Below are 12,709 nucleotides of genomic sequence, written 5' to 3' on the forward strand. Positions count from 1 at the left end.
GTACCTGCATTATTTTTTTTAACGTCAATAGTCACTTGAAAAATAAGTGCAAGCTATTCTGGTAAAATTATCGACGTATTATTACTCTATGCTTCTTTAATTTCTATGTATTGGGCTCAAATCTACGTACCTTTATTGTTTTGTTAGAGCAAAAAATTGGCGAATTGCTATTGCCTACGATAAGTATTCTGCTCCATTGAATATGATGAATTTTTACATGCAGTAACTTATTGAATATAAAATGTAACATTTGTGAACTTCAACTAAATAAAAAATTGAGACTAAGAGGATTAAACTGGATAATGATCTCACAGCGATACCCGGAAACTTAAGCAGAATCTATATTGCTGCTGCTTGAATATTTAACTTGCTGAATAGCAACATACTTATCTTGGAGATCATAATAAACGTAAGCATGTCTTAAAAAGTTATCTCCAAGAATATTTATGTCGTTAAAGTTAAATATTGCCAAAGCACATTGACCAGTAAATTGATTGTTACTATCATAAAGGTTGGCAACCAAGTCAGAATAGGGGACCTTTATGCTAATCCCAGAAAATTCGAAAGTTAGATGACCCTCTTTGTTACGAAAATCACAATCAATCAAGTAATGTAAGTTATTTGAGGCGCCCTCTAATTGACCACCAAGCTTATCGCCAATTGCTTCAAAACTGTCTTTGGGAAGATAAGTAAAAGTGGTTCCACTATCTAAGACAACAGGACTATTGATTGAAAGAGTAGAGCCATCTTCATACTGGACAGAGTTGAGTTGCACATATTGAGCTACTCGATTGTTGACTTCTTCGGTATAAGGCAACTTGACCAAATCACCATCAAATTTGTCTGTATCAATACCACCAAACAAAATAGTACCAGTTGTAGCATCTTGGCTGTTTAAGTAGATTGAATACGAAGCTTTATCAATAATACCTTGGTTAGCCAACGCAAAAGGGGTATTGGGGTATTCGGAAGAAGCAAATTCTTGTTGTTCAATACCAATACCAAGAATTCCACGGTTCTGACTAGTATGGCTTGCGAGAGCAAACTGTAAAGCATCTATAGTAGGGGAGCCATCAGAAGAGAAGGCAAGATCATCTGTGACAAATGTACCCAGAGCACTCGACTTGTCTTCATACCAAATGTGGAAGGGTTCACTCAAATTTTTGAAGGTATTAGACTCAGTCGGGTTGAAAGACCCATATTCATTGCAGCTGTTACATTTGTCATTACTGGCGGGGATCCACAAATCAGAAGACCCAGTATCAACTTCAACTTCAAGATGCTGTCTATTGGAGCCAACATAAATATCAGTAGAATAGTAAATTCCTTCATTATGTAAAGGCGCCAGAACTGACCTTTTATCAGCATGAAATTCTGCTCTTTTGTCAGCATGATATTCTGCTCTTTTGTCAGAATGATATTCTGCTCTTTTACCAATTTTTGTTCTTGTCTCATCTTTAACATTGAAAAATTCTAAACCATCTGTTCCATTTACTAAAATAAAATCATCTCTTGGAACATTAAAGTCAATTTTTAAAGGAGTAGCCAATCTTTTTTCGACGCCTATTGAATGATCAGATATTGCCAAAGCGTCAACTCCTGAAGCAGCAAGGAGATAAGTAGAGACAAAAAAGTATAAAGCTTGAGAAGATAGTTTTGAGAAGAACATTTGAGAAACTTGTTGATAATGAATTCATAGTTAAAAATAGAGATTTAGAATGCCTTTATATACTGCTCGAATTAATACAATTGAATGTAACAGAGGTTTGATTGCCATGAAATACGGAACATTCAACATTTGATTGCAAAAAAGACCATCAACCATATCTCACGTTATTGTGAGTGCCGTTCAGTGCAAATAATTGTATTCCGAAACCTCTATCAGTACCCGAACTTTTCTTTGTTTCCGAAACCTGAAGCTCTTACTTTCCAAATATCAGAAAATAACAATTTGAATATGATTATACCTATTTTTCCAGCTTTCTTGTTCTTCCAGAGTCTACTTCCTAAACCTCTTCTTTACCAGAGTCAGCATAGTGAACGGACGCCCACTTTGATAAGCATGCTTTTCAATGATTAATCTGAAGAATTACCCCATTCATTGGAACTCGGCATGAAGAATAATCGGATATCAATTAGCGACTTCCTAAGGAAAATGGAGAAAATTTTACGAAATTTTTCTTTAAATAGACAAAACTCGGATATTAAAAGTTCTAATCAAAATTGAGCTTCTGTTTTATTTCTGTATTCTCGTAAACCTTTTCACTTTTTTATGTGAAAAATTGGGAGGCTATTTAACCCAATGAAAATTCACTACGTTAGCAAGACGCATTTTGCAGCCTCACAGGCCCCGCGCTTTCTACAATTCAGACCTTATCGGGTCCCCCAATATTAAAACTGACTCTCTTCAGCATACAAATCATGAACATATAAATCAGAATGTCACAGTTTGAGCAAACGTTGCCAAAGTTCAATGCCATGAATACAAAAACCCTTCTTTTCTTCCAGAACCCTCCACAGCCCATTGACAGTAAAACTTGCTTATCTTGACCGGAGTCACAAAGATGATCTTCTACAGCTTTGGGAAATACTTTTTTGGGCAAACTTTAATATGCATTTAAGGTTGACAGATATTTACGATGAAAAGACCTTGTTCTCAAACCTTATAAGACTTCGGTTTGAATCAGCCGTTACTTGAAGTTTCTCGGTCCGAGGTGCCTCCAAAAAACAATTTCAAGAATTTAAGATAAGGTATGCAAATATGACAACTTAAACTTATTACTCATAACGGCTTAGTAAGTATTTTTTTTTTGGAATCACTAGCAGCTCCTTCTACCGAGCTGGCAATCAGAATGGAGGTATCAATTCAGCTCGAGAGAAAATGCTGCAAATTGTTATCTGAATGAGGCTCTAAACTTTTTTTTCTATATTGTTCAACTATCAAGCCTCATTTAACTTTATAAGCCTTCAGGTTTTTGGAAAATTTTGTTTTTCATACTTATATTTTACTACTCAAGGACTATATTACATTTACTCTTCCCAAATCATTATTATTGAATGGTTAAGAAAACAAGGAGATTGAAACTACATATTATTGAACGAGAAAGTTACATCCAGTGATCACTTATCCGAATGTAATAAAAGAGTTTTTCGCCTACCTAAAATTCATGTTACATATCACTTTCACCAGAGAGTTCACCAACTTCTTGATCAATAGTTGGCCAAATCAGCTTCACTTATCTTTTTTTTTTTTAAACTTCTAAAATTATACTTCCCGCAATGATGCGTTCTATATATTACGTATAATACCTCTCTGGAATATTAAAGAACTTACCTGAGTCGCCGCTTGTATTATATGTCGGCCGAAGTATTGATAGTTTATGCTTTTTCAGTGTAACACAATATCGATAGCTTCCCGCTTTTATTCGCAGCCTTTTCATAGATGTTAGACATATTAATGTTAATAATTCTACTGTAGTGAACAATGTAAATATTAGAATTTATTTTTATCAAGAACAGATTGAGTTTATGGGTGGTATTAAGCCGAGTTGTGATATTGAATAAGCGTCCTGATAGAAGAAATTTCTGATTTGATCCTTCCTGAACAAGCTAGTTCAACTCCTACTCGAGAGGTATAAGTCGGAAGAGATGATATGGAATTCTCATAGGGACACTTTTCAAATGTTATCAATTGATATAACAATGGATGATACTCTAAGTGAGTACCAGCCATCAAATACAGCACCATAAGCCTGTTGATTATGTTTTTTTTTAGTATGGTTTCTACTTTGACTTAACAATAAGTTTTCTAAATATATATATATATAAAATTATGAAATAAACGAGAACTCCGAAAGCACTCTTTCATTGACTGTCGGTCTCCCCGGCTTTTTTAAAAGCTTACTTTAGAATGCTAATAATAATTCTAAATTCAAGGGGGCTTTGAATATCGAGTGAAAATCCAACTAGAATTAAATGAAATATTTCACCACTTTAAACTTAGTGATCGAATTGTTAGAATAACAAGACAAAGCATGGCAGTACTTATTATTCGAAGTACCGCTGGAGCTTATCACTTCAATATAAGGCTAATTCCTTTAGGTGGTTTATAGCGTGGTGTAACTTACCGGATTGTTTGGGAAACAGCTTATCTAAATCACTCAACTTTTGCATAGAAAAGGATGCTTATGACGTGGTGAAATTGCTCAAGGGGGAGATGGTATTGGTTAACTTTAATGAAACTCTATTCTACGGCTTCGCAATAATAACCTAAACTCAGTTCTATAATATGATAACCAATAGGAGAAACGACTGCTAAAATTAGCTATCTTATCAAAAATGAATATCTTTGAAAGTATATGAATGTGAAATATATCAGGCTTTTAAGAACCTCATTTTCTCTTTCTCTCAGAACTAAATAATTTCATCTTTTTATCATTAATCATTAAAGCCTGTACTTCAATCTTTTTATATATTACTAAGTTTATCTAATAAATATAAAATTTAATTCTCAATTATAGTAAATCCTTAAGATAACTGATTAAATTTTGGTTTATCGAGTATTATTTATTGAATACAATACTTCGAGTTACCTTATCGGTCAGAACGGTTCTTATTAGTAAGATGTTGTTAAGACAATTATTTACAAACTTGCAATACGCCCTGATGATAGAAACAATGGGCGATGATCAATATCTCAAGCTTGATGACATAGCCAATTATGAAAACATTACTACCTTGGAGATTGAACATATTAATGCTACTGATTCTAATGTAGTGAACAGATACTATGCAAATATCAGTCGTGATTTGTACCAAGAATATATTGAGTTTTTGGGTGGTATTATGTCAGGTGATCCAAGTAAGCGTATTGAATGTCTTAAAAGAGACGGATGAAGCAACATGATAAGCGTAGTATTACGGACTGTTGGAATTTTTGCTTTAGTAAACATGATTGTGCTGTTGATTGTACACACTGTGCCACTGAACCTAATTTGTGTGATTTACTAGTTGTTATCTCTACTTTTGATCTCTACAATTGAACTTGTTATTACAATTGTGTATATATATTCTATTATGAATCATATCCTCTTTCTTCTAATTAAACCGTCATTTTATATCCAGAGCTTTCTTTAGGGAAGGCTCATGGCTTCTTCTAATTTTCTTTGGGTTATTCCTATCTTACGAATTTATTCAGTTTTAAATTGCAAGACTGTTCAGTATAATAATTTTTTAAATATGTAACTAAAATATTAATTAGATTGAATGAAGAGATAACTAGTAGATTCAATTACGACCTCAATCCACTAACATTGTTCCAAAGGCTCAACTGCGGTAAGCGGATCATATGAGACTAACTTATAATGAAGTATATTGTAATATATGCTAATGCTTTATCCGAGGAACCCAATTTGCAGCAACTGTAAGCGCAACTCTTTTCCTTCTTCATGAATTACGTTAATCCATCCATGTTCTGTAATTGACTCCAAATCTTGAATTTTCCAATTATGTATGGTAGCAAGAATAGACTATTAAAGTCACCGGTGATGCTGCTTCTGGTTCATCAAAATGCATACCAGCTAGTTTTCTGAAACCTTGAGCAGAACATACAGAACTTCCTCATTCTTACACATCTCCTTTTAAATCTTTTTGTTTGAATGTATGTACCCAAACACTGGTATTAGTTTTGCATTTTTCGGAATATCTATCACGTCAAACAGTCATTTCACTAAACGTATTTAATTCTTTCTTGTATGATTCTTTCCAGTTTTAGCCACTAAAATTCACCTTTCTGAAAGCCTGAAGAGCTTTTACCTCTTTAGAGCAAACCTCGCCGGTCCTTTTTTGATGAAAGCTCTGGATTTTCATGACGTTCATATTTAGCTCAAGAAAAGTAAGTTTGTTGATAGTCTTCATACGCTTAGCCTTCTTCACTTGTTCTCGAGATAAATTAAAGTGGCATCAGATAAGCAGATGCTCTTCTCCAGTTATGATGTAATTCTCTTTGACAGATCTGCTCATCTCATCTAATATGCACCGTAGCCCCATCTCAGTTCTTTTTTTTGTTTTATTAGTAAAAACGCCTAACAAAAAGAAAAAAACATGAATTAAATTTAGAAACATCCAGAAAAAAGAAAAAAATACGTCAAAGGAAATAAAATTTGGACAATTGAGTGATTCGAAAGGTTGCGAGGCAATTTCCTACTGATTTCTAAGAATACGACCTCGTATTATGCTAATGGCTCAATATCAACAAGAAGGTTTTGTAGTACATTTGTGTCAAATTCCACCTAAGGTCTCTAAATTTAGGAGGCCCTAGGGTTTGCCCCGGTACAGAGGGTCATTTGAGAATTATTTGCTGATNCTTTTTATGGGGAAGTTGACTTTGAGCTACAGTGTTGACATATTTTGTGATGCTATTAATACCGTTTCTTCATATTTGTAGTTGGTGTTGTTGTTTATCTTCGTTCTTGTGGTTCATTCTTTAAATAGTCTTGAATGGAAAAATGTCCTTTAGTAAGCTCTTAATATTCTTACATGTCTGCAAAATTCCACCAATATAAATTGACCATTGCTCCCATCATTTTTCAATTAGTTTTTCATTTCTACATCATTACAACTCAAATAACTCAATCAAACAACTTACAAAAATGCAATTCTCCACTGTTTTCTCTATTTCTACTTTAATTGCTATTGCTGCTGCTGCTAAATCTTTTGGTGCTGTTTCAACCCATTCTGGTTCTGACTACCAATATGCAGCTCTTACCAACTCTGGTAACTCAATCACTTTAAATAAAGGAGACCAAGTTGAATTCATCTTAAACGATGATAAATCTTTAGTTGATGCTAAAACTAAAAAATACATTTCTTTAGATTCAAACAAAAACTTTGTTGAAAGTGATAAAGCTGATAAGAATTTTGCTCTTACTTCTTCTTCTTCTGGTGCTGGCCTTTCTTCTCTTACTTATGATAACAAACAACAATTCAGTGTTAACACCAAATCTAAAGACTTGAACATTGCTTCTAGTTCTGATAATCTTGGTGTTGGTATCTTAGTTTCCGGTATCAAAGACGTCGAGAACGTTTACCCATCTACTTCCACCACCACTACTAAAGATGCTAAAAAGGATACTAAAACTACCAAAGCTTCTGAGCCAACTTTTGCCGTTGATGAAAAAAATGAATACCAATTCGGTGTTGTTTCTATTCACTCTGGTTCTAAATTCCAATACGCTGCCATCAAAAAAGTTGATACTCATCCACATGTCTTCTCTGTTGGTGGTGATGAAGGCAAAGACGTCACTTTAACCTTAAGAGCTGATGGTACCTTATACGATCAAGATCAAAGGGGAATCTACGTCGACCCAAAAACTGGTGAATTAGGTAACGTTGCTCCTTTCGGTCGTCAAGCTCCTTCTAAAGGTTTCAAAATTGTCAATGGTCACTTAACCTACCAAGGTAAAGATAACTGGTCCGCCTGTCCATCTGGTGACAACAAATTCTCCTTGGCTAACAATGGCTGTACTGGTGGTACTGGTATTGCTTTAGAAGTTGTTAACGAACGTACTCTTTAAGTTCGTTACTATTAATGACCCCTCTTTCATTTCTCTCGTTATTCTTTGATCTAATTCATCTTCATCGGTCTAATTCGGTTATGCATTCTTGTATCTATAATTTAATGATTTCCTTTCTATAATCAATTACAATTGTTCGTTTTACTCAATATTTGTAGAGGATTTGTTTTTGGTTTGTTCTACAAAGTATCTTACGGTGATATAAATAGCTACCTCTCTCTATTATGTTTTTTACTGTTTGTAATATCAACGCATAAATGCACAATGGTTTTCTAGAAAAATGCTTTTATAGAGATCTTTCACTTTTGTAGTAGCATAGCTTTAAGCCCTGGTAGTTATTATTCATATTAAACAGATATTACCCTGTCTGAATGCACTTTTTTTTTTTTGTAAAAATATTTTAAGAACACATTTGATGCAAAATGCTCCAAAAATTTGCAATATTTTAAAATTTCGCAACATTTTAAATTAATTTACGAAATTTGCTCTTTTCGTGCTTCCGTATATGGTTAGTTTCTACCTATTCAAGTTTACAAGCCGTATAGCCCTTCACTTGAATAAATTTCGTCCTTACCGTCATTTTCTTCGAGATTCTCGTGATTGAAGTCTGTAATATATTATAGCATAATCTGCTTAGGCTGCAATAAATTGTAAGCCAATTTTTGTTAAAGCATATTTAAATACTCTTGGTAGATGTTTATCAAAGTCTGTTTCAGAATCAAGAAAGTTTATTTAAGCTGTACTTATTTATAACCGAGTTAAAGAAACAGGTGGTTCAAAGAATTAGAAACGTTTTGTTTAGCAAAAACAAGTATTAAAGCTATTACTTAATGATGCGACTCTAATCATTTGAGTTAACCTTTCCATGACAAAAATCTCTTATCCTACTTTGATACTTCTGGAATAGAATTATAATATACCTATAAAATTGTCTAGCCTTTTTAAGGTTTACTTATGTCGATGTGAAATAACAAGCGAACGATATAACGAGCATATACCTTTTTATTATTAAAAGCTACATTGAGTTTTCGAAAATGGTCTACAATTCATGAGAATGAAAATTTGTAGCAATTATCAAACCCTGAGGTTTTTTATTGGTGAATCAAATACGCAATAAATCCAACATCAATAAGTCCAAAGGATTAACCGTACCATTCTTTCTTGAATTTTTCAAGATTATTAAGGTAAATAGTTGAGACAGGTGCAACTGAACGATACTCTTCATACATTTTCAAAGCATCCTGTAGTAGGTTACGAAATTTGTTTCTTATTTCTAATTCCGAAGCTCCCAAATTGTATAAACAAATGATGGAAGAAAAATAAAGGGAATATAAGAAAAGATACAAGAAAAAGCTTTGGGATAGATCTTGGGTTTGACATAATTTGATTATTTTTTCAGCAGCAGAGGAACAAACGTTAATCGGTGAATTAGGAAATTGATCAATAATGTCGAGTTTTAAGCATCCATGAATTAAGGGTTTATTTATGACCATATTGTATGTGAGTTGCAGGATTTCAAGAAGTAAAGCAGCTATGGATTTATTATTTGAATACCTAGACATCGACGTCATATTTTTTTTCCAAAGTGATAAGGCAGCCGTTGCTTCTGAAATAATGACTTTTTGTTCTACTAAATTTTCTTCTTCCTTATCAGGGGGACATTCAGCTGCGTACAATTCGAACGAGAAGCATTTATCAACCATCTTTGCCTGTAAGTCACTGAAAACAACTGTTTCTCTAAAAGTATCTATAAAAGGTTTTTTATAATCGAGTATATTGCAAAACATGAGCTTGGTAGAAATGGCCGTACAATTCATATATGGTTGCATGCCCAAAACTGAAGATCTCAATTTATCCACAACAAATATACTCCAGAATACTGAATCCCTTAAACTTCCTTCATCTTTAGTGATTTTATTTTCTAAAACTAAGGGAGTGTTATCTATATAAAGGCCTAAATGATAGGATAATGAAACCGCTCTTGCAATCATTTCCGAAGATTGGGATTCATCCCCTTCAATCATACATAACATGGATAATACGACCAAAGTTTGAAGAGTTGGAATATTAGAAGAAGACTCGGTGCTTTCTTTTAATTGGTTTGCAGAAAGATCTTTATAGCGTTTGTATTCTGATACTGATTTATTCAACAAGAAATAAAGAGCCATCATTGAATTTACTAAAGATCTTGAAGCATATTTACCCATTTTATCACCTTCTATTGCAGCATAAACAGAACCCAAGAACAATTCTTCATCTATAAGTGGTAATGATTTATTCATTATTTTAAAGAAGAAACTGAAAACGTCTCGGTGGAATTGATCAAAGGACTCCAAAGAATAAATCCTTTTAGGTGCCTGTAACAGTTTTGTATCTTCCATTCTTATATATCTGCAACTAGTGGGACCCATAAAAGAGATGGAACCATTCTTATCTAGATTCAAACACCAGGCACTTTTGAAAGTACTATTCAAGTGATTCAATAGTTTTTTGGAATCGTATACATCAACCATACTCTCTGTTGCTACTTTTGGTGTTGGTAAATGAGTTTTCACAATCAGGGATTTTTCACGGAAATTATAGTCCTTCAAGCTCAGATGGTAGTTACCATCAACATATTTATACTTCATTGACGCTCTCTGAGAGCTGTAATAATTCAAAGCCGATTCTAAAGCATTTATCCTACTCAAAAGCGAATTGGTATAGTTTTGACTGGCGGGCTTTCTTTTATCAATGACAGACCAAGAACATTTCTTCCCTTTTTTCAAGCATAGGTTACACTTTGGCTTCTTTTTATCACATTTCCGTTTGGCACGTCGACATTCGGAACACGATAATGATTTTTTATTTGCGATTTTGTCTTCACTATCTTCAACATCTTTGCTAGATTGAATAAACTCATTAGAATCAGGTGACGATTCTTTACTCTCCGAATCATTTTCATGAGTTTGATTGAGGTTTTCCATGCTTAATAGTACATAAGTCTTCAATTGATAAATGCTACTATGTTTTAATTTTTATCTCTAGATGAAGCGGTTTCTTCGAATTATTTTCGAAAAATTATGGCATAACACCACCACTTAGTAAGCGTAGAAAAAAACATTACTAATAAAAGGACTTTAGCATTGCAGGTTAGGATATTTGCCTTAACCTTGGGCTGTTATTAGTCTAATCTGTCCAATTGGATTTTATAAATAAATTGCAAGTTAGCAGAAACTGTAAAAGGAAACAACAAAGTTGTAATGCCCAAGCTAGCTCCACTAAGTGATCTGATTGGTGAAACCGAACAAAAGCATCTCGTCAAAAGAGGGTGTTTTTTGTCAAATATCATTATCTCCATTTTTTTTTTGCAATATTATCAGCTCAAAAGCAGCACCGAAATCCTGCGACTTCAAAAAATAATAGCCACGAGAAATGAACAGTAAAACAGCTTTACCAGGGATAATTGAATAGCCAAAGCGGAGGACTTCCCAGGAGCGTATTCCAAGCATATACAATGCAATACCTGGAGTCCCCAATTGAATTGGGGATCCCACCTCCATTACCCATTTGTTGAGGACTACGTCTTCCGACTAAAAAAAAACCATTGTCGCAAGCCAAACCAGTCAAACAAAACAAATTAGACAGATACAAACGGTTAGGCACTCGGACTCATCAAGTAAGATAAACCGCAATATCGTAAATGCATACAAAACAGTTTGGAGGTTATCAAAGGAGCTGGTAATTAGTCTCTGATAAGGCTTTTTGTTAGTACAATTCCACGAGGAGAAACTGGGACCGCACTAAACACCGGTTCGGAAAGATTTTGCGGTGGCATTGGGTTTTTGCTGCTGCAATGCGGACCCCATTCTCCTGCTAAAGCTGCGTTTTTGCAGCTTTTCTCAGATTGGGGGTTCGGAACCAACTTTTCCATTCCGTGGGTATTTTCGTCTAGGAGAGATATCGATAAGCCAACCCTTGATGGTTGAGCTCAATTCATTGCAACTTGTATATAAGTAGGGTATAGTGATCTGATTTGCCTAATTTTTCCAGCTTGATACATCAAAGTTAATCTTATTATACATTATATCTTAGAAATGGCCAATTCAATCAAAGTTGCAGTTGTTCAAAGTGAACCTGACTGGTACAATCTTCAAGGGTCGGTTAAAAAGGCCATCAAGCTTATCATTGAAGCTGCTGAAGGTGGTGCTGAGCTTATAGCATTCCCTGAGGTTTTCATTCCTGGCTATCCACTTTTCTTATGGAACAACGCTGCTAATGTGGATAGAAATTCTGACTATATTAGAAACTCCTTATCATATGACTCACCCGAGTTTCAATCCATCATTGACACCATCAAAGAATATCCAATCAACGTTGTTCTTGGTTTGTCTGAAAGATATAAAAACTCTGTTTATATTGCCCAATGTATCATTGATAAAACTGGTGAAATTGTTCTCAAAAGAAGAAAGTTGAAGCCAACCCACGTTGAACGTGTTATGTATGGCGATGGTCGACCAAGTGATACTAAAAATGTTGAAAATTTGACCTTCAATGAAGCAGGAGTTAGAGCAGTAGGTGGATTGAATTGTTGGGAACATTTCCAACCTCTTCTCACCTTCAATTCTGCCTGCCAACACGAAGAAATACACGTTGGATCTTGGCCTGTTTTAAGTGATAGTGGTCCATACTATTCTCAACAAGCAGCAGGTAGTTTAGTCTCTGCTTCCGCCTATGCTCTTCAAACCCAATCTTACTACCTTTTCGCTTGTGCAATTGCTACCGATAAAATTTTGGATAAGATCGGTGGTAATATGCCAGAATTTTTCTCGAATGCTCCTGGTTGTAGTTGTATCTTCGCTCCTGATGGGGGTAAGATTACTAAGGATACCGCTCCAGATTTTGATGGTGTGATTTTCCACGATCTTGATATGGATTACATTGCTAACAACAAACATTTGGTGGATGTTGTCGGTCACTATTCCAGACCAGATATTATTTCACTTAACGTCCATGATTCCAATCAGGAATTATACCATAATGAATTACAGTGATTGACACTGTCATTTTTTTTTTTTTTTTGCTTACTTGGACTTTTTTTTATTTTCATCTTTTTCCTTTTTCTTTCTAATGTATTCTTGTAAAAGCTGTCATAA

The 12,709-nt window shown here is 34.4% G+C and overlaps 5 protein-coding genes across 5 annotated transcripts; 3 read left to right on the forward strand and 2 right to left on the reverse strand.

Moving 5' to 3' along the window:
- Positions 1-328: 328 nt before the first annotated feature.
- Positions 329-1,669, reverse strand: HYPBUDRAFT_158240 (pepsin-like aspartic protease; the record flags this gene model as incomplete). The annotated part of the gene is made up of 2 exons (XM_020222357.1): positions 329-1,374; positions 1,435-1,669. 2 exons carry the CDS (start codon positions 1,667-1,669, stop codon positions 329-331), a joined length of 1,281 nt encoding a protein of 426 aa, XP_020074417.1.
- A 2,782-nt stretch (positions 1,670-4,451) lies between these two features.
- On the forward strand, positions 4,452-5,213 carry HYPBUDRAFT_153704 (uncharacterized protein). The gene has a single exon (XM_020221683.1). It carries the CDS (start codon positions 4,678-4,680, stop codon positions 4,894-4,896), a length of 219 nt encoding a protein of 72 aa, XP_020074418.1. The 5' UTR covers positions 4,452-4,677; the 3' UTR covers positions 4,897-5,213.
- Positions 5,214-6,625: 1,412 nt separating this feature from the next.
- On the forward strand, positions 6,626-7,583 carry HYPBUDRAFT_153706 (uncharacterized protein). The gene has a single exon (XM_020221684.1). The coding sequence runs from the start codon at positions 6,651-6,653 to the stop codon at positions 7,572-7,574; it is 924 nt and encodes a 307-aa protein (XP_020074419.1). The 5' UTR covers positions 6,626-6,650; the 3' UTR covers positions 7,575-7,583.
- Positions 7,584-8,716: 1,133 nt separating this feature from the next.
- Positions 8,717-10,614, reverse strand: HYPBUDRAFT_142727 (fungal specific transcription factor domain-containing protein; the record flags this gene model as incomplete). The annotated part of the gene is made up of 1 exon (XM_020219835.1): positions 8,717-10,614. The coding sequence occupies exon 1, from the start codon at positions 10,538-10,540 to the stop codon at positions 8,717-8,719; it is 1,824 nt and encodes a 607-aa protein (XP_020074420.1). The 5' UTR covers positions 10,541-10,614.
- Positions 10,615-11,650: 1,036 nt separating this feature from the next.
- Positions 11,651-12,607, forward strand: HYPBUDRAFT_158241 (carbon-nitrogen hydrolase family protein; the record flags this gene model as incomplete). The annotated part of the gene is made up of 1 exon (XM_020222358.1): positions 11,651-12,607. One exon carries the CDS (start codon positions 11,651-11,653, stop codon positions 12,605-12,607), a length of 957 nt encoding a protein of 318 aa, XP_020074421.1.
- Positions 12,608-12,709: the final 102 nt, after the last annotated feature.

This window comes from Hyphopichia burtonii (genome assembly GCF_001661395.1).
Source record: "Hyphopichia burtonii NRRL Y-1933 unplaced genomic scaffold HYPBUscaffold_7, whole genome shotgun sequence".
In the NCBI taxonomy this organism is placed as follows: domain Eukaryota; kingdom Fungi; phylum Ascomycota; class Pichiomycetes; order Serinales; family Debaryomycetaceae; genus Hyphopichia; species Hyphopichia burtonii.